The sequence below is a fragment of the Salvelinus fontinalis genome, chromosome 18, assembly GCF_029448725.1.
Source record: "Salvelinus fontinalis isolate EN_2023a chromosome 18, ASM2944872v1, whole genome shotgun sequence".
Lineage (NCBI taxonomy): Eukaryota > Metazoa > Chordata > Actinopteri > Salmoniformes > Salmonidae > Salvelinus > Salvelinus fontinalis.
In genome coordinates, this window is record NC_074682.1 from 10,976,602 (window position 1) to 11,001,653 (window position 25,052).

At 46.1% G+C, this 25,052-nt stretch overlaps 1 protein-coding gene across 5 annotated transcripts in view; it reads right to left on the reverse strand.

Annotated features, from left to right (window-relative positions):
- LOC129814952 (voltage-dependent calcium channel subunit alpha-2/delta-2-like) overlaps positions 1–25,052 on the reverse strand; it is a 264,188-nt gene that overhangs the window by 73,065 nt on the left and 166,071 nt on the right. For all 5 annotated transcript variants that reach the window (XM_055868130.1, XM_055868128.1, XM_055868131.1 and 2 more), the window contains 2 exons: positions 11,531–11,662; positions 10,862–10,919 (listed from right to left, as the gene is read on the reverse strand). In XM_055868130.1, the coding sequence (XP_055724105.1) occupies positions 10,862–10,919; positions 11,531–11,662 (190 nt within the window). The remainder of the gene's footprint in view (positions 1–10,861; positions 10,920–11,530; positions 11,663–25,052) is intronic.

Below are 25,052 nucleotides of genomic sequence, written 5' to 3' on the forward strand. Positions count from 1 at the left end.
TTGTTGAGACTGGTTGAGGCAAGTGAATGGAGTCCCGGCTTAGCTAAGGTTCACTTACAGCATAGGTAAAGCTATGTTTGCATGTTGAGCAACCTGTATGTGTATATCTTCAGTCTAAGTAATCTGAGTTATGCAGAGTTTGTTTTATATTTAGTTTGAGTCTGAACTAAACAGATTTCAGTCATGTTTCTAAGCAGGCTGAGCCGAGCTGACCTGTGTTTTGGGTAGTCTGCGCTAAGCGCTGTCTGCCAGTACAATAAGAGCTACTGCTGATTCTCTAGTCCCTCAATGACGCACCAGTCCGGCGTCAAACACATTCTTTACTCTGCCGGTCCCTTTGTCAGCTCGAGACACAAGCTGCTTAACACCATTATGCTACAGTTGCAAAGCTACTCCTAAAATAGGGCGGCTATGTGTGTGTGTGTGTGTGTGTGTGTGTGTGTGTGTGTGTGTGTGTGTGTGTGTGTGTGTGTGTGTGTGTGTGTGTGTGTGTGTGTGTGTGTGTGTGTGTGTGTGTGTGTGTGTGTGTGTGTGTGTGTGTGTGTGTGTGTGTGTGTGTGTGTGTGTGTGTGTCATGATGGTGCAGGGCAGGTCTGTGGGGGAGCAGAAACACAGCAGCAAAGTGAACCAAGAATGCTAGACACTTTGTTGTCCTCGAAAAGCTACAAACACAAACGTCTGTCCACTGCTGATAGAGGCTGACGTATAGAGGCAAATTAGAATGCACTCATTCCCTTCCAACTGCAATTAAAATCACATTACACCTGACACAAATGGAGCAGAGATTGATGTAACGTTACAGACCTTCTCCAGGTCAGTTTGGCATGGCGTTCAAATGTTAGCGTTTAGTTTGTTTGGCATTCTGAGGCGCGAGCGAAGCAGAGGCAGACCGATCATCAGTAGTCTCTTTCTGCTTTTTATCAGCGGTTCCGCTGTGTGTGGAGGCAGGCCAGCTGCCTGTGGGCCAGTTAGGTGCTTTTCTTATGCCGGGCCAAGCCGATACAGAGGTAGAGAGGAATTGAGTCCTGGTATTCCTCACTGTTGCTGCTCCCACAAGCCCCAGCCCATCACTTCACTGGCAAGCACCGCGCCACCACTCCAACCTGCACAGTGACTCCTGACCTCTGTTCCACTGCTGTCCCTCAGCACCGACGTGGCCCTGAATCCCAGCTTCAAACACAACCGGGGCCTCACTCTCCTGAAACCTTTCTGAACCCCCAGGACAGAACACAAGCAGGTCAGCCAACCAGCACCGTCGCCGCCGACACTCGAGAGATCGATTAACCGAGCATGCCCAGAATAGGCAGAAGTGTGTGGGGGAGGGGGGAATCCAATTATTTTTCATAACAGAGAACACCACATCAAAGGTAGAATTTCCACAGCTCTCCACCACTATGTGGCATTTGAAATCAGGTCTGGAACCACGAAGTGTATTGGCATGACTTTTATCAATTTAATTACGGAAATCTTAATTTGAGAAAGAGAGTGCATGGGGAGAGGGAAAGGGGAGAGAGAGAAGAGAGTTTGACTGCACGCAGTGATGGCTTCATTCTGTGGCTAGATGGAGTTGTGAAAGTGGTCATCGATGCGACACCAAACCCAGTCAGAATGTGCACCACGTCTCCACACTGGGGCACCAGAGAAAGCTCAGCCCAGATAGTCAAGGAATGGCCCTTTTGGTGAAGGTCCTCAGACCTGAGTAGCACCAACTGAGTGGCGGGAGGATTTCATTAAATCCTCTGACTCGTCTCATTCTCTCAGTGGACTCTAGTGCTTTCATATGGCTGAAGTTATTCATGGGCTAAATGTTAATGACAGGGGCACAGCCGACTTCCATTACTGGTTCAACCTCAGTTGCCCCACACTCACATCACACAGTCAAATGCGGAGCTGTCATTAGCTCCCCATATGTCTCAGGGGGAAAACAATGTCACTTCTAGAGAGACTATTTCTCTTGGGGGTTTGTCTAAAGAGAGAGGCAGCATTGATCAGCTGCAACGAGGTTTAAGAGGAGTTTAACAGACGATGGAGAGAAGCTGAGTGTGTGACGCGGGGGGTTGGAGTGGGGTGGGGGTGGGATCACTTGCGACAGAAGTTATAGTGCTGCCACGGCTGATATTTCCATAGATTGTCGTGCTGAGTCTGACTGTGGTACGCTCTCTCTCTCTCTCTCTCTCTCTCTCTCTCTCTCTCTCTCTCTCTCTCTCTCTCTCTCTCTCTCTCTCTCTCTCTCTCTCTCTCTCTCTCTCTCTCTCTCTCTCTCTCTCTCTCTCTCTCTCTCTCTCTCATCCTCTCTCTCTCTCTCTCTCTCTCTCTCTCTCTCTCTCTCACTCTCTCTCTCTCTCCTCTCTCTCTCTCTCTCTCTCTCTCTCTCTCTCTCTCTCTCTCTCTCCTCTCTCTCTCTCTCTCTCTCTCTCTCTCTCTCTCTCTCTCTCTCTCTCTCTCTCTCTCTCCATTCCTAAAAGTGAATTGTATTTAATTCTGCTTTCAAGCAAGCAAGTGAGGGGGGAAGAGAGGAGTGGAGTCGAGTGGGGTGAGGGGATTTTTCCATCTCCAGCCTGATGTATAGTAGTTCCATGGTGATAAACCATCATGGATTGAAGCTTATAGTGATATGTCTGCTGCATCTGATCCTCTATATTTGCCTCATGGATCCAGATGTGTTGTTTCTGCATGGGTTCCATTCTGTAATTACCTCTCAGCTCCTGCCCCCTGATGCCATTCTTTCCCTGTCATTACCCAGTCTCCTGCGTGCCAGAGCCAGGTGACGAGCAGATGGACCTGGCTGGTGCTGAACTGAGCCCAGGCACTCGCCCATCCCTGCCTGCCCCTGCCCCCCGCCCCAACAACACCATCCCTGCCTGCCCCCCGCCCCAACAACACCATCCCTGCCTGCCCCCCGCCCCAACAACACCATCCCTGCCTGCCCCCCGCCCCAACAACACCATCCCTACCTGCCCCCCGCCCCAACAACACCATCCCTGCCTGCCCCTGCCCCCCGCCCCAACAACACCATCCCTGCCTGCCCCCCGCCCCAACAGCACCATCCCTGCCTGCCCCTGCCCCCCACCCCAACAACACCATCCCTGCCTGCCCCCCGCCCCAACAGCACCATCCCTGCCTGCCCCCCGCCCCAACAGCACCATCCCTGCCTGCCCCCCGCCCCAACAGCACCATCCCTGCCTGCCCCTGTCCCCCGCCCCAACAACACCATCCCTGCCTGCCCCCCGCCCCAACAGCACCATCCCTGCCTGCCCCTGCCCCAACAACACCATCCCTGCCTGCCCCCCGCCCCAACAACACCATCCCTGCCTGCCCCCCGCCCCAACAACACCATCCCTGCCTGCCCCCCGCCCCAACAACACCATCCCTGCCTGCCCCCCGCCCCAACAACACCATCCCTGCCTGCCCCCCGCCCCAACAACACCATCCCTACCTGCCCCCCGCCCCAACAACACCATCCCTGCCTGCCCCCCGCCTCAACAACACCATCCCTGCCTGCCCCCCGCCCCAACAACACCATCCCTGCCTGCCCCCCGCCCCAACAACACCATCCCTACCTGCCCCCCGCCCCAACAACACCATCCCTGCCTGCCCCCCGCCCCAACAACACCATCCGCCACCAGCTATTCAGCCATGCCACTGCCACACACCCTCGCAGAACCTCTATCTCTCTCTCTCTCTATTGTTACATGGAAATGACTCTACATAATCGAATAACACCACAGTCCTTAATGACAGCCACTGTGTATCCTAAGTGTACACACGATGAGGAATACGCGTAGGCTGATGTCTGTGTGTGCACTTCATCAGAGGTAGCTGTTTTGACCAATGTTTTAAGCAAAGCGTGTAGGCTAGCGAGCAAATCAAAGTAAACACTTGTAACACACTAGTAATAACATAAAACATATGACAACATAAAACAGTCAAAATGATTTGTTTGAGCGGCAGGTCTCAAGGCAGAGGCACAGCATTAAATGACAGCAGATTTTAAAGCTGCAAAATTGGCACCCCCCAAAAAAACATCTTAAAAGAACACATTAAGCAACCAGTAGAATACAATGACATATGCTGCGTGGCAGTGATTGTATTTCTGTCCCTTCGTGGCAGTCTGGTAAAAGAGTCTCATTGGAATTCATGAAATAGTTTTATCAGGGACCGGCGCTGTAAAATCAATACATTAACTGTGCTGGGGGCTAACACTCTCAGAAGATTGTGTTTATGTACCCTGACCCGTTTCCCTGAGTGGGGTGCATTACATTTGAATCGGGGGAATTATCTACGTACATTACAGATAATACACAATGATAAAACACTAAAATGGCCTAGGTTAATCTTATTCTAGAATCAAGTATGTGTGTGGGCGTCTGCGTATTCGTGTGTGTGATTGTGAGAGTAGGTGTGCATGAGTGCAAGTTTCTATAAATATCTGCATGTGTGTGTTTCTGAATGTACGTACACACTGAGTGTATGAAACTTTAGGAACACCTTCCTAATATTGAGATGCACCCCCTTTTGCCCTCAGAACAGCCTTAATATGTCAGGAATGGACTCTACAAGGTCTCGAATGCGTTCCACAGGGATGCTGGCCCATGTTGACTCCAATGCTTCCCACAGTTGTGTCAAGTTGGCTGGATGTCCTTTGGGTGGTGGACCATTGTTGATACATACGGGCAACTGTTGAGCGTGAAAAACCCAGCAGCGTTGCAGTTCACACATACAAACCAGTGCCCCTGGCTCCTACTACCATACCCCGTTCAAATGCACTTTTGTCTTGCTCATTCACCCTCTGAATGACACACATACACAATCCACGTCTCAATTGGCTCAAGGATTTAATATCCTTCTTTAACCTGTCTCCTCCCCTTCCTTTAACAGTGATTGAAGTGGATTTAACGAGTGACATCAATAAGGGATCATCGATTTCACCTGGATTCACCCGGTCTCTGTCATGGAAAGAGCAGGTGTTCCTAATGTTTTGTACACTCCGAATACATTGCACCGTATGCATAGAGTAGATGTATATACCTATATCTATGAGTTGCAGTGTTTTGTATGCACATCCTGTGAGTGTGTGAATATTAACAGTGTGTGTGTTGTGATGATGGGCTTATTATTTTATGGACTCCTGCTCTCTTAGTGCTCCTGTGGATGTGGCTGCTGAATGAAGATTAAATTAAGATAAAAAATATAGGAGGATGTGGCCCAGAGAGCCTGCAGGAGAAAGAGATGTTGTCTGCCTTTTATTTATTTGACTTTTGGCTGATTATTTGAAGGGGTTGATACCAAGAGACACATTTCCATATTTCAGGTTATGCCCATAGTACGAAATATTATAAATAATTGATATGTTATGGTAAATGTATAAAATCAGTAAATGGAAGGACATTTGAATTCAAACATTCAAACATTCAACAGTAGCTATATAGTTTTCTACTATACTATGATGGATTTACAGATTAGGAGTTGAATTACTTAAGTTGCATGCCTTATGGGCCCAAGGTCACTATTTCCAATGGAACAAGAGAAGGGCAGACATTCCGACTGTGACTCCACAGTCACGGTTATCGCTTTACGCTGCAGTCAAAGAGACAGAGACGCTTTCCCTTTGACTAACCCACTCCCTACAGGAGGAGCGAGTGAGGAGAATGGGAGAGGCAGGCAGGAAGGGAGGCAAGCACAGGGGCTCCAGGCGTTTGGGCCATGGCATTTTGGGAGGCTCATCTCCTGGCTGGGATTGACCAGAAGCCATAATATTTACTGAGAAGGTAGATTGACTTTTCTGAGAAATCAATATCTGTTATGGCCCTGCACGCTGTACTGAACCTGGAAGGTAATGGGATCTCTGCAATGCTTGGCTAACAGGACTCCATGCCTGTCTCTCTCTATTTCTCTCTCTCTCGCTCTCGCTCTCATTCTCTCTCCACCTCTCTTCCTTGACTTCCTTAACAGACTTTATAATGGACAAATGTTAATAATTAATGTCAGAGCAATTGGAGACAATTAAGTGTGTTGACTGGTCCATTCATTTTCCTGAGGCCGTTAGTGGGGAGCACAGCAGACAGACAGATGGAGGGAGCCCATCTGTGGAGGCACCGAGCTACGCAGCCTCATCCTCTCCCTTTCCCCGATTTCCTCAAAAGATTACACACTTTACACACTTTACACACTTTACACACACACCACCCCAGCTGGCATATCTAAAGGACAGGTCAACCAGCCCTAAACTCATTCCCGTAAAAGGTGAAGGTATTTTAGGCCACACACTGTGCACACAAGCCATCCTTTTATTTCCTCCTGAAAATCACATTTTAGACTTAGTGTCAGTGTCGGGGTTATCGCTTACAAAAAAAAAACACATGAAAAGAATCACGTGAAAAGGACAGGTGGTTTTTGGACACTATATGTGTCACGGCTGTCAAAAGAAGTGGACCAAAGTGCAGCGTGGTGAGCGTACATTTTCCCTTTTATTAGAATGTCGCCAACAAAACAAGAAACAAAAGAAACAACCGTGAAGCTTACAGGGCTATAGTGTCACTAACAAAGTTAACTTCCCACAATGACACAAGGGAAAAAGGCTGCCTAAGTATGATTCACAATCAGAGACAAAGATGGACAGCTGTCCCTGATTGAGAACCATACCCGGCCAAAACATAGAAATAGACAAACCTAGAAAACAGAACATAGAATGCCCACCCCAAATCACACCCTGACCAAACCAAATGGAGACATAAAAAGGCTCTCTAAGGTCAGGGCGTGACAATATGAAGAAGAGAGGCATGCGCCTGCAGCAGTAACACTCCCAATTGCTGGCTCAGAAATAAGAAATTATCATTTTTGTACGCACAAAACTATTATACTCAGGTTGGCTAAGTAACCTTTTCACAGAACTGCAGTAAATAATTTCCAATTCCATATGTGGAAACATTGATACTGCAACATCTTAACACAACCTTTTCACATGTGAGGAAAATAACAGTATTTCATCACCACATGTGAAATTGCAAGATTTCTTAGATGTTTTCTGCGATTTTCACATGTGAACTTGCAATTCCACATGTAAACAAGACATATTCACAAGAAAAAGGTTTTCAGATGTGAAACTGCATATCCAATATTCACATGCAAATGTTTTTAAGATGTGAAACCGCATATTTCACATGTGCAACTGCAATTCATGTGTGAGGTGAAAACATGTTTTTTTCTCATGTGAAAATGTGGTATTATCTCATTTAATACAATACTGTATGTGGAAATGCGATTTTCACACATGAAACAGCAAATTTGACTGTTTGTTTTTGTAAGGGATGAAGCGTGTTCCTGCGGTTGCATCTGTGCAATCTAGCTGCATATCGCTCAGTAGTATGAGGGAGTGTTGATGTGTGTGTGGGTTGGCTGTTGGGTTTGTGGGGGAGGATTCTTGTATGTGCATCTACATGTGCAGGTGAGTGTGTGTTTGTGTGAAAGGATGTGTGTGTGTGTGTGTGTGTGTGTGTGTGTGTGTGTGTGTGTGTGTGGATGCGTGTGTGTATGCATGTGTGTGTGTGTGTGTGTGTGTGTGGGGGTATGTGTGTGGGGGTATGTGTGTGTGTATGCATGTGTGTTTGTGTGTGTGGGTATGTGCATATGCATGTGAGTTACCTCCATTCCCCTTGAAAGGTCTATTTATCTATTGCTGTCCCCTAACAAACACGTGATTGGCTTACCTAACCCAATGGGTGGTCTTTTAGCCCCCTGCGATTGGCTGACCCCTCCAGAGAGTGTCACAACCGAAGACAGCGTGTTAGACCATAATCACACAAGCATGACCTGACACATCATGGCACTCCCTGCCACGGCCCCGCCACTCAACACGGCATGGGCACAGGTTGCTAGGCAACAGGACACAGGAGCTTTCAGAGAGGACGGAGGGAAAGTCGGAGACCAACAGGCAGAGAAGAGAAGCATGGGAGCAATGACAGTGACAAACATGGAGGACCAGGGGGTGACATGGTGCTCTTCAGTGGAAAGCATCCACCCCTGTCTACCCCTGTCACATCCTCTGTCTCCAGACTCCCTTCCTTCCTCTCAGCTCTCTCTCCATCTATCCATCTCTCTCGAGTGGCACAGAGGCCTAAGGCACTGCATCTCAGTGCTGGAGGTATCACTACAGACGCCCTGGTTTGAATCCAGGCTGTATCACAACCGACCATGATTGGGAATCCCTTAGGGCGGAACACAATTGGCCCAGCGTCGTCCGGGTTTGGCTGGTGTAGGCCGTCATTGCAAATAAGAATTTGTTCTTAACTGACTTGCCTAGTTAAATGAAGGTAAAAAAATAAATGAAACCCTCTCCCTCTCTCAAATCCACGTTCCTCTCTGCCTCAAGGAAGACTCTTCTCCTGTGTGAGGGAATTAAAATGGGTTGTCATATACACTGAGTGTATAAAACATTAGGAACACCTGCTCTTTCCATGACATAGACTGACCAGGTGAAGGATATGATCCCTTATTGATGTCAGCTGTTAAATCCACTTCAATCAGTGCAGATGAAGGGGAGGAGACAGGTTAAAGAAGCACTTTTAAGCCTTGAGACAATTGAGACTTGGATTGTGTATGTGTCATTCAGAGGGTGAATGGGCAAGAGAAAAGATGTAAGTGCCTTTGAACGGGGTATGGTAGTAGGTGCCAGGCGCACCGGTTTGAGTGTGTCAAGAACTGTAACGCTGCTGGGCTTTTCACGCTCAACAGTTTCCCGTGTGTAACAAGAATGGTCCACCACCCAAAGGACTTGACACAACTGTAGGAAGCATTGGAGTCAACATCCCTGTGGAATGCTTTAGACACCGTGTAGAGTCCACGCCCCAACAGATTGAGGCTTTTCTAAGGGCAAAAGGGGGGTGCAACTCAACATTAAGAATGTTCCTAATGTTTTGTACGCTCAGTGTAGTTGTTGGAAGCGAAGGCACTAAAAGAAAACACAGAGATGATCCTCCTTTTTAACTTGTCAGCGGCGCACTGTAGCCCATTGTTAACACAAACAACCCAATTATTGGCGGCGCCGTGTTCATGTGGAGGTCTACAGTGTTTTACAGGTATTGTGTGAAAGCCCATGTCTGCCAGAGCAGAGGCATTGCAGGGACACTTTCTCCCAGAGTGTTAACTTAATTAGTCTGTCAGGAAGAGCTGTATTACTTCCTCATTCTGATACGCTGGGAAACAACCTGGAGTTTAGCTAAACACAGGCTTCTCACACATCTTTAACGGCAACTTTAACCTTCTGAGCAGAATCAGTACTTCTTGGTTTCATATGAGTAGGCCTATGAGTGTGCTGAACATTTATCTGTATATGTAATAGCTGTCACGGCTGTTTAAAGAAGAGGACCGAGGTGCAGCGTGGTGAGCGTGCATGTTCCTTTATTAAACAAGACGCCGAACAAAACAATAAACACTACAAACAAACCGTGAAGCTCAAAGGCTATGTGCCCTAAACAAAGTCAACTTCCCACAAACGCAGGTGGAAAAAAGAGCTACCTAAGTATGGTTCTCAATCAGAGACAACGATAGACAGCTGTCCCTGATTGAGAACCATACCCGGCCAAAACATAGAAATAGAAAATCATAGAAACACAAAACATAGAATGCCCACCCCAACTCACGCCCTGACCAAACCAAAATAGAGACATAAAAAGGATCTCTAAGGTCAGGGCGTGACAATAGCATGTTAATGGGAGTGTGTAATAAAGCAAACTCTGTTGATATTGGTATAAATACGTTGCTTATTTACCTGACAGATACATCTGGAGTGGACTGTAAGTGTTTGAATCGTATACAGTGGGAGTTTGCTGTTCGTCTCAGTGCATTGCCCTCCGGCCCATCCATCACCTCTGGCCAACCCTTGGCCTGAACCACTAACCAAGCTATGCTGGAGCTGGACACAGGCAGACAGCCAGGGATGGAAACCAGCATCAACTCTAATCAATGTGGCTGTCATGATTATGTCCGGTGTGCTTTAATCTGCAACCAGGCAACAGGCAGCTCTTAAACAGAGCTGAAGTGACAGTGACAGGTAGAGGCAGGATGGAGGGGTGAGGGTGTAGGGGGAAGGGGGATGTTTGGCCTCACACACTCGGTGCTGTCGAAAAACTTCAAACTGCCGTGCTTTGTGAGTCCCTGGCCCTGGCTAAGATCTGACACACAGCAGGGATTCACAAACCAAATGGCAGGTGAACACTTAATACAACACAGCAATGGTACCACTCCATATGTTATTTGTCACTTGGCTGCTGTCCTTGTAGTTGAAGAGAATGTATTTTCTCTGGTAACTCACTGAGATAAATAGGGGTTAGATAATGCTTTAACCTCAGTGGTCTGAAACAAAGGAGCGAACTATTCTATTTAGCTTGGGGGGGGGGGACGACGACGACTAACATCTATAATAGACCAAAGCTTACAAGAACACAATAAAAGACTGGTTACATTGGATTTCACAACACAATACACGGAGAAGGTTCTAACAAAGATATCTGGGGCTTTAATATTTGAAATTAGAATATGTGGCATTCTATAGACAATAAAACGTCTTTATAAAACCATTTTTCCCCCCAAATTCATTGAGATGTTGCAAGTGTATTGGGAGCAGAAAATACTATTTGAACCTTTCATATTAAACAAATATGTGCTTTCCTAATATTATTGTCCTTAGGTTGAATAGAATATCCCATAATAAAGCAGGATTCTGTAGGCAAATAAATAGTAGATGAATCACATGTAAATGGCCTTAGGCTGGCCGCCTGGTGGGAGAACATCTGAATGGAAAACCTGTAGGGCCTCTCTATCGTATGTAAGAGGAAGAAAACAGAACATGGACGTCAGTACTCACCATGGTCGTCTGCGCACGTCATACAGGTCAATCTTATTGGGTGCTCTCCAAGGAGTGGCTGGAAAAAGGAGGAATACAAAACATCATTCTGCAACTTGATCTCTTTTTTTTTTTTTTTTTGCTCGACCTCTCATTTTTATCCCCAATTTTGTGGTATCCAATTGGTAGTTACAGTCTTGTCCCATCGCTGCAACTCCCCTATAGACTCGGGAGAGGCGAAGGTCAAGAGCCATGCGTCCTCCGAAACACGACCCTGCCAAGCAGCACTGCTTCTTGACACATTGCTCGCTTAACCCGGAAGCCAGCTGCACCAATGTGTCGGAGGAAACACCGTCCAGCTGGTGACCAAAGTCAGCTTGCAGGCGCCCGGCCCGCCACAAAGAGTCGCTAGAGCGCAATGGGACAAGGAAATCGTAGCCGGCCAAACCCTCCCCTAACCCGGACAACTCTGGGCCAATTGTGCACCGCCTCATGGGTCTCCCGGTCAACGGCCGGCTGGGACACAGCCTGGGATTGAACCCGGGGCTGTAGTGACGCCTCAAGCACTGCGATGCGGTGCGGTAGACTGCTGCGCCACTCGAGAGAACGTGATCTCTTTTACCTCTATGTCTATACAATAGTTATAGTAAACTTTGATAATATCCTTATTAATAATGGTCTAGGACTTACCTGGGTAGTATCTTGTGACCCCCGTCGAGCTGCCGAACACCTGCCAGCGCAGGGAGCTGTCCTCCCGGCGGTTATCAATAAACACCCTCTCCAGAGCCTGAGTCCAGTTCAGCTCATTCAGGATGACTGGGGCTGCAGGGCAGGAGGAGGGGAGGGGAGGGCGGAAGAGATGAGAGGAGACACTATGAGCACAGCCACGGAGGTACAGTACAGTCCAATCGACATAGTTTTGACACTATGATTTGATTGTTGGAGGTTTAATGTTCCTTGAAAAATGTAGATTTAAAAAGGAATAGTTTGACAGGTATTAAAACGAGAGTTCAGTTCACATAACAGGGTTGACCTTAAAACGAGGGACAGGGTTTTTTATTACCTTAAAATGAATCACTAATCACATTAAATAAATAATGATCTTTGGAAATGACTTTGTCAAAACAATAAAATAAATAGGAATTTACAGTGACGGCGAAAACTTTGGGAGTAACAGAGGGACATGTCAAAATGTCCCATAAGAGGGACATGTCAAAATGGTGACTTTTGACCCTTCATCAAGTTTTCATTTAAAATGTATTCAATTTTCTATATTAAAGGGCACTTCATTTAATATAACAGCCTTTTAAAATTCTACAATTCTACAATTTCTACTTAAAATATCAAAGGGACGCAAGAAATGCACTCATTTCGTGGAATTACCCTTATAGGTCGGGATAATGTAAACACAAAACAATACAATCTCTCTTCTGGCTGAATAACCTTGTCCACTCTGACAGTGTGGTCTGACTCCAAAAAAATGTATATATGCAATCAGCTGTCCCAGATCCGGAGGTGGTCCTCAGCAGTGTGTAGCAGGCATCGCTGGAATCTGGACGATATCTATACGGTGGAGAGCAGTGGAGGAATCACACCTGACATTGGTCGAGGTCATGTGTCACTGAATATGTGGAGACAGCAGTTTGGACGATGCTGCATTTGAATAGAGAGGGCAAACAACGGTGCTATTTATGCTGCTGCTATTTCCCCACAGAGACCATCAAAACAGCTTGACTGTCAGTGTGTGTGTGTGTGTGTGTGTGTGTGTGTGTGTGTGTGTGTGTGTGTGTGTGTGTGTGTGTGTGTGTGTGTGTGTGTGTGTGTGTGTGTGTGAGCGCGTGTGTGTGTGACCTGCAGTGTAGATGGCTGACATTACAATGAAGGTGGCTCACATCTGCATAATACTCCCAGTCAGCTTGTGTCTTCTGCCTCTGGAAACAACGTCAGCACGATTACTGTTCGTCGGGAACTTCATGAAATGGGTTTCCATGGCCGAGCAGTGCGCAATCCCAAGCGCCGGCTGGAGTGGTGTAAAGCTCGCCGCCACTGAACTCTGGAACAGTGGAAACTTGTTCTCCACAAACACTTTACCATTTGGAAGTCCGACAGACGGATCTGGGTTTGGCGGAGGCCAGGAGAACGCTACCTGCCCGAAGGTACAGTGCCAATTGTAAAGTTTGGTGGAGGAGGAATGTTTTTCATGGTTTGGGTTAGTTCCAGTGAAGGGAAATCTTACCTCTACAGCATACAATGACATTCTAGATGATTCTGTGCTTCCAACTATGTGGCAACGGTTTAGGGAAGGCCCTTTCCTGTTTCAGCATGACAATGCCCCCGTGTACAAAGTGAGGTCCATACAGAAATGGTTTGTTGAGATCGGTGTGGAAGAACTTGACTGGCCTGCACAGAGCCCTGACCTTAACCCCATCAAACACCTGAATTGCAACGCCGACTGAGAGCCAGGACTAATTGCCCAACATCACTGCCCGACCTCACTAATGCTCATGTGGCTGAATGGAATCAAGTCTGATTAATGTGGTATTTTGTTTCCTGACACAAGAAAAAGCCAGTTGATCAGAATATATAATGGAGTATCAGAATTTGCTGTCTGTCTAGACAGAAAAATACTTTGAAGGCAGATTTTGCAGTAAAAAAGCAAGTCCCCGCAGCAATGTTCCAACATCGAGTGGGAAGCCTTCGCAGAAGAGTCTAAGCTGTTACAGCAGCAAGGGGTAACAAGTCCATATTAATGCCCATCATTTTGTAATGAGATGTTCGACGAGCAGGTGTCCACATACTTTTTTTCACCTGCATGTCGCTCTCCCCCTCTCTCCCCTTCCATTAATACCATACATGTCCTGCCATTTCTCTCTCACCTTGCATCCTGTGCATGCTCGAATGCCATCCACTCTGCCAACGCACCCTCCATAATCTTCCCCCACCCTTGAGCTGCTGCCACAGAGAAAGGCCTTCACTTCCTGTTTAATAGCTGAGCTGGAGTCAGAAGATGGGGCGCGCAATCAGACGTTTAATGGGCGCCTGATTAAAGGAGAAACAGGACGAGACGCTGAGCTGAGGAGAACTTCACTGGCTTTCCTGATTTAATTACTCAGCCAACCACAGCCAGATAAGCCCCTGAACCTCCAAGTCCAGCTTTTCTCGTTTGAATTTCACACAAATAAACGATCATTATCCACTTTTCCCATGATTTTCAATTACTGCGCCGAGTTGCTGATGAGCTGTCAGGTTAGAGAGAGAGAGAGAGAGGAGAGAAGAGGCCCGACCTGCCCCCACCCCCGCCCCCACCCTGCCGGCCTCTAAACACCACTCACACGCCTCATTTGCTGGAGCACTAATTCAAACATTAGTATTTACATTCTTTTGTTTAAAAATGAAACATTCCGTTGTTGAATTGCCCAGAAACTATTACATTCAAAGTCAAAGTTAGATAGTTGAACTGAGGATGTTTTGTATAGAACCTCCTCAAAATTCAAACAAGCTAGCTGTTAGTGAAAGGCCTGCTGTCTCTTGCTTTGTAACAGACGAACACGAGCACGCACGCGAGCACACACATACACAAACATGCACACACACACCAGCACTAACCAGTGACTGGAGGGGAGGAACATATGAGAGCCAAATTGCTCTTGTCACCAAGGGGAGCGCCTCAACATGTTTTCCACAAAATTCAGAGACATAATCACAAAAAAAGAAGAATGAAAGGAGAAGAGCAGGATGGAGAGAATTGTACAGATGTAGATAAATATAGGAATAAACAGGGAGCGAGAGAGAGGCAAGAGAGAGAGAAAGAGGCAAGAGAGAGAGAAAGAGGCAAGAGAGAGAGAAAGAGGCAAGAGAGAGAGAAAGAGGCAAGAGAGAGAGAAAGAGGCAAGAGAGAGAGAAAGAGGCAAGAGAGAGAAAGAGGCAAGAGAGAGAGAAAGAGGCAAGAGAGAGAGAGAGAGAGAGAGAGAGAGGCAAGAGAGAGAGAGAGAGAGGCAAGAGAGAGAGAAAGAGGCAAGAGAGAGAAAGAGGCAAGAGAGAGAGAGAGAGAGGCAAGAGAGAGAGAGAGAGAGAGAGAAAGAGAGAGGCAAGAGAGAGAAAGAGGCAAGAGAGAGAGAGAGAGGCAAGAGAGAGAGAGAGAGAGAGGCAAGAGAGAGAGAGAGAGCGAGAGAGAGAGAAAGAGGCAAGAGAGAGAGAAAGAGGCAAGAGAGAGAGAGAGAGAGAGAGAGAGAGGCAAGAGAGAGAGAAAGAGGCAAGAGAGAGAAAGAGGCAAGAGAGAGAGAGAGAGAGGCAAGAGAGAGAGAAAGAGGCAAGAGAGAGAGAGAGAGAGAGAGGCAAGAGAGAGAAAGAGGCAAGAGAGAGAGAGAGAGAGAGAGGCAAGAGAGAGAGAAAGAGGCAAGAGAGAGAAAGAGGCAAGAGAGAGAGAGAGAGAGGCAAGAGAGAGAGAGAGAGAGAGAGAAAGAGAGAGGCAAGAGAGAGAAAGAGGCAAGAGAGAGAGAGAGAGGCAAGAGAGAGAGAGAGAGAGAGGCAAGAGAGAGAGAGAGAGCGAGAGAGAGAGAAAGAGGCAAGAGAGAGAGAAAGAGGCAAGAGAGAGAGAGAGAGAGAGAGAGAGAGGCAAGAGAGAGAGAAAGAGGCAAGAGAGAGAAAGAGGCAAGAGAGAGAGAGAGAGAGGCAAGAGAGAGAGAAAGAGGCAAGAGAGAGAAAGAGGCAAGAGAGAGAGAGAGAGAGGCAAGAGAGAGAGAGAGAGAGAGAGAAAGAGAGAGGCAAGAGAGAGAAAGAGGCAAGAGAGAGAGAGAGAGGCAAGAGAGAGAGAGAGAGAGGGGCAAGAGAGAGAGAAAGAGGCAAGAGAGAGAGAAAGAGGCAAGAGAGAGAGAAAGAGGCAAGAGAGAGAGAAAGAGGCAAGAGAGAGAGAAAGAGGCAAGAGAGAGAGAGAGAGAGAGAGAGAGAGGCAAGAGAGAGAGAAAGAGGCAAGAGAGAGAAAGAGGCAAGAGAGAGAGAGAGAGAGGCAAGAGAGAGAGAAAGAGGCAAGAGAGAGAAAGAGGCAAGAGAGAGAGAGAGAGAGGCAAGAGAGAGAGAGAGAGAGAGAGAAAGAGAGAGGCAAGAGAGAGAAAGAGGCAAGAGAGAGAGAGAGAGGCAAGAGAGAGAGAGAGAGAGGGGCAAGAGAGAGAGAGAGAGCGAGAGAGAGAGAGAGGCAAGAGAGAGAAAGAGAGAGAGAAAGAGAGAGGCAAGAGAGAGAAAGAGGCAAGAGAGAGAGAGAGAGGCAAGAGAGAGAGAGAGAGAGGGGCAAGAGAGAGAGAGAGAGCGAGAGGCAAGAGAGAGAGGCAAGAGAGAGAGAGAGAGGCAAGAGCAAGAGAGAGAGAGAGAGGCAAGAGCGAGAGAGAGGCAAGAGAGAGAGGAAAGAGAGAGAGAGAGAGAGAGAGAGAGAGAGAGAGAGGGCCAAGAGTGAGAGAGAGAGAGAGGCAAGAGAGAGAGAGAGAGAAAGAGAGGCAAGAGAGAGAGAGAGGCAAGAGAGAGAGAGAGAGAGAAAGAGGCAAGAGAGAGAGAGAGAGAGTGGCAAGAGCGAGAGAGAGAGAGAGGCAAGAGCGAGAGAGAGAGGCAAGAGAGAAAGAGAGGCAAGAGAGAGAGAGAGGCAAGAGAGAAAGAGAGGCAAGAGAGAGAGAGAGGCAAGAGAGAGAGAGAGGCAAGAGAGAGAGAGAAGCAAGAGAGAGAGAGGCAAGAGAGAGAAAGAGGCAAGAGAGAGAGAGAGAGAGGCAAGAGAGAGAGAGAGAGGCGAGAGAGAGAGAGAGGCAAGAGAGAGAAAGAGAGAGAGAAAGAGAGAGGCAAGAGAGAGAAAGAGGCAAGAGAGAGAGAGAGAGAGGCAAGAGAGAGAGAGAGAGAGGGGCAAGAGAGAGAGAGAGAGCGAGAGGCAAGAGAGAGAGGCAAGAGAGAGAGAGAGAGGCAAGAGCAAGAGAGAGAGAGAGAGGCAAGAGCGAGAGAGAGGCAAGAGAGAGAGGAAAGAGAGAGAGAGAGAGAGAGAGAGAGAGAGAGAGGGCCAAGAGTGAGAGAGAGAGAGAGAGGCAAGAGAGAGAGAGAGAGAAAGAGAGGCAAGAGAGAGAGAGAGGCAAGAGAGAGAGAGAGAGAGAAAGAGGCAAGAGAGAGAGAGAGAGAGAGGCAAGAGCGAGAGAGAGAGAGGCAAGAGAGAGAGAGAGAGAGAGGCAAGAGAGAGAGAGAGAGAGTGTGTGTGTGTGAGAGAGAGAGTTTCCTCCTGAGAGACCTGAAAGAGGCAAGCTTTTCTGAGGGCTCAACAATATACAGACTCTATTTCCTTCCACTGCGAAATACACCATGACAAAACAGACTCTGCTGCACTGTGCACTACCATTTCCTCAAAAAATATGTCAGGCTTTACAGTAAACATGGCCATCTCAGTGGGCTGCTGCTACAGTAAACTACAGAATAACCACTGGCTTTTGGCAACTGTTGGCAAAGGTACCAAATTGACACCAAAAGCATATTCATTATTGAAATAGCTTAATAGGGCCACCAACACAATAGTGCCTTTCAAAGGGAAAATGCAGTAACTACGAATTTGGTCAAAAACCTGTTGTAATGGCTAGGTATATCATCTGATTAATGTGGTATTTCGTTTCCTGACACAAGAACAAGCCAGTTGATCAGAATATATAATGGAGTATCAGAAATTGCTGTCTGTCTAGACAGAAAAATACTTTGAAGGCAGATTTTGCAGTAAAGAAAAATACGTCATGACTGCGCTTTGCCTCTGCAGGGCAGAGTAGCTATAGCGCCCCAGAGTGTGTGTGGGCACAGGGGTATTGTGTGTGTGTGTAAACACCACCTACTGTCTGAGTACCCTTGGCTCAAAGACATCCAGTCAGGTCCCATCCCAGAAGACACGGGCCGGGAGTTTTATGCAGATGTGAGCCCCCTCTATTTAATGTCAGCCAACCACACTGCAGGCCACATACACACGAGCTTATCCAAGAGAAAGGAATGCAAGCAAACAAAATCTCTTTGATTTATTCAGCTAGGATGTGCCATGACTTTTCTGGACAGTTGATAAAAATGTACATTTCCACAGTGAAGAATTTGCACACGGAGGCGGACAGGGCCCCTGAGCTCTGTGTTGGGCTCATCTTTCACGTAAAACAGGCCTCTCTCTGATATCTTTAAAAGGTGATTCATCAGCTCGCCTGATGTATAAAGCACCCTTGGCGTTGCCCCTTCATGGAGCAGGACTGCACGCCAAGTAGGGAAACAATTATATGAGTGGGATCTACAGAATATCCCTGTGTGAGACCATCCCTCACATACACACAACGGACCCCCACTTCACACACATTCTTCACGGTGCCATCAAAATGTATCTTTGCCTTTTTGCCTAATATGAATCCAGTATTACTGTACACTAATACACACACACACACACACACACACCACACACACACACACACACACACACGGCTCGTGTAATATATCACAGGGTAAATACAAACAATCCCTCATAAAAAAATCCATTTGGGACTATAGAACTCAAGCTATAAATGGACAAGACCTTTGTAATAGCCATTATCATCGTCATCATCGTCGTGAAGATCTTTACGCCGTTCCTCTGATGAGTGGCCAGGAACCAGCCGCATGGTGGTTGTAATAGAACTTCATTTCCCCATGCCCTAGTAAAGGAGGTCCTTCTAACAAACACATACAGTACTCATTTATTTTTAACACACACAGCACAGAGGTAGTCGTCTTTTTTTACACTGGCAGATGTGGTTTATTTTTGGGACTCCAATGATGACATAGCCTGCGGAAATCAAAGAAGTGTAAAAATGCCACGCCCCACGTCCTTCTCCTTAGCGTCCACCATCCACCTCTCTCTCTCTCTCTCTTTCTCTCCCTCTCTCTCTCTCGCTCCCGCTCCAAGGCTGTCTCCTCTCCTCGTGGTCTGGCTCGGTGCTTAAAACTCTGGACTTACAAACCTTTCATCCTGCAGATGAAAAACAAATAGCTGGAACTGGCACCACCTCACACATCTACAAAGACTATGGGAAAACATGGACTGGGCACTGAAAGAATTTTGATTATCTCCAAGTTTTAGAGATAGAAGAAGAAGATTGATGGACACAAACACAATTTAAAAGTACACTTCCCAAAACATATGCTAACGCTATTTATCACAAAAACTGGATGGAAGTTTCCTTAAACACCCGTGTTCTCAAAATGAGGATTTCTTTTTTTTCTTTTTCTTTTTTTTCTTTTTTTTTATCCCATTTTCTCCCCAATTTTCGTGGTATCCAATCGCTAGTAATTACTACCTTGTCTCATCGCTACAACTTCCGTACGGGCTCGGGAGAGACGAAGGTCGAAAGCCATGCGTCCTCCGAAGCACAACCCAACCAGCCGTACTGCTTCTTAACACAGCGCGCCTCCAACCCGGAAGCCAGCCGCAACAATGTGTCGGAGGAAACACCGTGTACCTGGCCCCCCTTGGTTGGCGCGCACTGCGCCCGGCCCGCCACAGGAGTCGCTGGAGCGAGATGAGACAAGGATATCCCTACCGGCCAAACCTTCCCTACCCCGGACGGCGCTAGCCAAATTGTGCGTCGCCCCACGGACCTCCCGGTCGCGGCCGGCTGCGACAGAGCCTGGGCGCGAACCCAGAGACTCTGGTGGCGCAGTTAGCACTGCGATGCAGTGCCCTAGACCACTGCGCCACCCGGGAGGCCCAAATGAGGATTTCTTAAATGGAATGTATTTACAAAAACATCCATAACCAACTGAAGTAATACTGAATCGTATTCAAATAACATGCAGTAACACTAACAACCTAGTAATACCACAGCTAATATACCTGAATATGAGGTACATGAGTTAAACTGTGTTTATAGCGGATAAAATGTTTGAAAACACTGTATTTCTGATTGAATTCCTGTCCTGCTCCCAAACTGCCTTGAACTGTGAAGAGGAAATCAAACCCAGAACGTCTCCGACGAATCAAGAATACGGAATGAGAGACTGCTGAAATCTAAACCCTTTCCTCGCCCAGATACCTTTTTCTAATTAAAGTGATGCAGTCAATAATAAACAAATGAAATATATTTTGTGAGCTTGGTGGTGAGTGAAGTGGAGTCTGGTGTGCTGGCTGTTCTCATTAGAGTGTTGGTAAACGATAGTGCCCCTTCACTGGGCACACACTTTAGGGTAGGGGGGTAGGGAGGAGGGATGCTGGGGGGGGGGAGCAGGAGGCGGAAGACAGAGCGAATCAAATCAAGAGGAACGGTAGAAATATATATTATTCCAGCTGTCTTCTCCCTCAGAGTGAAAAACATACATTTAAATCCTATCACCCTTTTTTCCCCTCACACAGTCGTTTCCTTTTACGAATCACTTTAGCTTTTCTTTCCTTTCTCAGTCTCTCACTCCTTAAATCCGACTTGATGTTGAGGGGGAGTGAGCTGATCTCCAGCATAGCGTGAGCTGGGTGACAGCGAGAGAGCATGTCTATTTCTGCCACAGGATGAGCCTGCAGTGGGCTGTGCAGACTGCACAACAGCCTATAGACTTTTAGATGTCATTTCACTGTCTTCTACTATTTTTCTTTTCGCCTAAATGACTTGCCTCTATCTTTGCGACAACCCGATTCCTTATAATGTAAATGAATGACCCTTTTACCCATGTAAATAAATAGTGGTACTCCTCTAAAAGTGACAATAAGGCCCACTAATTCTATGTACTATATAGTTGGAGTCCTGAGTATAGAGTGAATGACTATCTAGATTAGTTCTCCAAACCTTCACCCGTTCTCTTCTCCTTTAGTTCTAATGCCTGAGTGTCTCTAAAAGATCATGCTTTTGTGGTAATGTACCTGGGCAAACACCAGCAGACTACAGATCTCTCAGAATCCCTTATTGAATACTGCAGTGCTTCAGAGCCTGATTCATTCTACTGAAACCCCTCCGATACCAATCTCTTCCTCTGTTTTAAACCCTCTACTAATACCCCACAGATTTCCTCTCCATCCACTGTAGTGTATTTCCCTCATTTCTGTTCTAGTCTCTGTGACTGTGTCTCTTGCTCTTCCTGTGTCTCCATGACATTGCATGTGTTCCATCATGTTCGCCTAAAGCCTCCCAGAGGGGTGTCCACGCCACAGCCACCTTGGCTGAGCAGGGGCTAATATTCAAAGACAGGGAACATGTGCCTTTAGTTGGTGGTTTGGGCATTGGTGTTAGTTGGCTTGTTTGTTTGCTCGCTCTCCCTCTCTCTCTCTCTCTCTCTCGCTCTCTCTATCTCTCTCTCTAATTAGCTGGGAGAGAGAGAGAGAGAGAGAGAGGGAGATAGGGACAGCATCCTCCCTCCGCAGGAGAGGAGGGGAGGATTAATCCTTCCATTCAGTCCAACCACCAAAGCTTCACTTCACCCACTCTTTCATCTGCACAATTAGTGACTGCTCTCCATTCTATTGTAATAGGCACATTACTCACTGCTGATGTGTAGAATAGAAAGACAACAACGCAGCCTGCCACTGGACAAAAAGCTCTGCATACAGGGGATTTAAACTTTATTCTCACTTCAGGACTAAAAATGTTTTTTTTTCTGTACTTAAATACTCTGTCTTTTTCTTTATTATTCAGTTAATATGACGACAGCAATGTAAATATAGCAGTATGTGTGGTTATCTCTTAAATGAAAGGCAACAAAAAATATGAGCAACCTGGTTGGAGCAAAAATGTTTCATTAATTATAATCCACATAATAATTTACATTTCTTGTTGCTGCAGGATTCTTTTCCTGCCATAGTAATCTGGGTCAAATTAAGATCCTTCATCTGTATAGCAGCTGTGTCTGCAAAACTGTTAACAATATTGACAGCCCTGGTACAATAACCGTTAAATGATCTAGCTGTGAGACTTCTCAGAAACTAAAGACAGACCCAGGAGTTAAGCGCATGATGGGATTCTGTCAGTGGCGTTTATTTAACTCTCCTCTTCCTGTTTCTCTGTGATTCCCTGTGAGATTGTATTCCCCTGGCCTCTTCCCCAGCAATTATTCAGCAAATCCCTCCCTGCCGTTTGTTCCCTCAATGTTTCCACAACATTCCCCCACCACGAGAAGAAATCCTTTTTTCTCCACAATGCAACAGCACCACCCACATCAATCTATTCCTCTGTGGCTGTTTCTGTTGCGGTGTCCGTTCTGTAATAAGCATTGATAATTAGAAGAAAACTGTTTGAATGTTTGACCTAAGCTAATTAGAAAGTTTGCAGACTTGCCAGCAGGAATCCGCAATGGGATAATGAATCATAAAATGGTTCATTACTGTGCCCAGGGAACACTCTCAATCTCAATAAACGGACATGGGCCCTGGCAGACAAATCAAACTAGGACGCATACACTGCCTCATTTATCTGCTAAAAAGAACACAATAAAAAAACGTTGCTCTAAACGGGTTCTATTATTAAAGTGTCTCTCTCCTGATTCTCCTTCTCTCTTTCTCCAAACCCTCCCTCTCTCGCTCTCTACTCTTCTCTCTCTGACTTTTTCTCTCGAACCCCCCCCCCCCCGTCAAAGAACTCCGCAGCTGCCGTTTCATTACCATGCGTAACACACTTTTGTAAAAACTCCTTGTCATGTAACAACCACCTTCCTCAAATATCACAGAAGACCAGTCATATTGCCAACGTTTCCTAGTTGGGCCCCCTTCTCTCAGGTGTTCATTATCAAAGCTGTAAAATAGCAACCCCCTTCAACTACACAGAGGATGAGTGCTCATAATCAACTCTACCCATGTACTCCATCCACAAAGCACAACACAGAACACTAAACTCATCCATACCATAGCCCACTAACACTTACTGCCATATATTGTACACATAACACCACACAACACTGCAGACCCTGTGTAGATAGTACCCTGTTCCAGATCAACAGTTCCAGGCTTTTGTTCTCTAACGCTGACCCTCTCCCTCTGGTCTGGCTGCTCTGCTCTGTTCTCCCTGGGTTGGGCAGACAGCCTCTCCTGCTCACTAACAATGCTGCTGCTCCACTGCTCTTCCAATAAGCCCAGACCTCTCTAGACCCACAGGCAAACATTCCACCCACATCAGCTCCCGTCAGCTCTCCGAGGCAGCTCTGGTGTTCCAGCACTGAGCAGCAACCATCTCCTTTGGTACCGAGCATGTCCCTGGCCTGCCCTCTCCAGAGTTCTCCGAGCCCCGGGACCCCAGAGGTAGAAATGTCCCAGTCTATTTTCTCCACGTGAAATTCAGCTTTCAACTCCCGATCCCTGGGGCCGTATGTATCAAGTTCCTCGGAGTAGGAGTCTGAGGATCAGGTCCCCCCAGTCTATGTAATCGCATTCATTGCGATCGAAAAGGCAAAACTGATCCTAGATATGTATGCTTGAGACATACGGCCCCTGAGCATTTAACTTATTTCTAATAACATGATTTTATATAGCCCAACACCACTGGTCATATTATTTTGTGCTACTGCTAACTCAATGTCCAAATATGTGGTCAGAATTGATGATATATTTGTTACTGACACAGGCCAGGCTACTGAATGATATACGGAGTAGAGTGCGGGGACGATCAGCATCCGTATACGAGTGCTGCATTTTACGAGCTACTCAACTAAGAAGAATAGAACAGAACTCAAACAATGTGCTCAAAACGGGGCTGGTGTCAAAACTGGAGTAGCTGGGCCAATCTTTCCACTGCAGACTACGCACAGGGAGTTGATTTGCCCACAACAACAGTAAACATTTTCAGCAACGCAAAACTCTTAAAGGCACAGTGCAGTCAAAAACATGATTGTCCTATGTTTTATATATATTTTCATAATATGAGGTTGGAATAATACTATGAAATTGTGAAAATGATGATAATGCCCTTTTAGTTTAAGAGCTGCTTAAAAAGACTGTTACGGTGGGATGGAGTTTTGGCCTCCCTGGTGACATCACCAGATCGTAAATGAGTTAATAAACCAATAAGAAAGAGAGTTCCAAACGTCTCTGCTAATAACAGCTAGTTTTCAGTTTTTACCTCCCCAAACAAAATCTTGCTTGAGAAATTGCTCTTTGTTAAGAAGCTATTTTTGTTTCTTTTTGACCATTTTCATTGAAAACAATCACAGTAAGGTACTTACTTTTTTTTTTTTTTTTTTTTTTAGGGGTGGATCAGCTTAGTATTGCGGAAAGAATGTTGCTTCCAATGTAATTGTCTGCATCATTTCCATTCCCCCATATTTTTTGGGGTAAATATATATATCCATACACGTATGCATACATATACACATATATACATACACATACCTATATAGACATACATACTTTTTTAAAGAATATGCCTTTATTATTATTCCCCGCGACCCTACCACCAATCCCCCAATTGGAGTAAACTTATAAACACTTCTGCTTTTACCTTCAATTTCTACATCTTATACCTATCTTACAGACACAGTCCACTTTACAATAGTTCTCTCTTATTTGTTCTTAGTCCTTCCTCTATTTCTGTTGTCCATCCAATTTTATTTCCACTTGTAACTGTGCTATTTCACAAAAGCTCCGCACCTATACACATTTCACAGATCCCGTATGCCCTATATTGTTTATCTTGTTATTAGTCCCACCCTTCAGCTCCACCCAACCCCTCCCATCTATCTTCCAACATCATCCATTTCGGATTTCTATTTGCCATACATTTCTCAACTGTGCTGTGATGCTTCACAAAAGACCTGAACCTTCCTATTCTCATAGCTTCTACAGATTGTAAATTAAAAATAAACATCTTTGCCAAAATAATTATTATATTATTGATTGATTGACTATGGCTTTTCAAATCCCCCAGTATTGCTATCTGTAGCGTTAGTTTTAGGCAAATGTTGCAATTCTTCAGCCATTCCTGGACCTGTGACCAAAAACGAGCTACATATGGACAATACCAAAATAAATGATCTAATGACTCTGCCTCCTCACAACAGAATCTGCAGAGCTGGGAAGATTGTATACCCCATATATATAACATTCTATTAGTTGCAAGAATTTTGTACAGTAATTTATATTGAAAAATTCGAAGTTTTGAATCCGGCGTTGTTTTGCGTATCAATTCATAAACCATGTGCCATGGAATGGGTACATCGAAAATCTCTTCCCAACTATTTTGCAATTTGTATGGCACAGCTGTTAGTTTTTTGGTCCTTAAATGAAATTGGT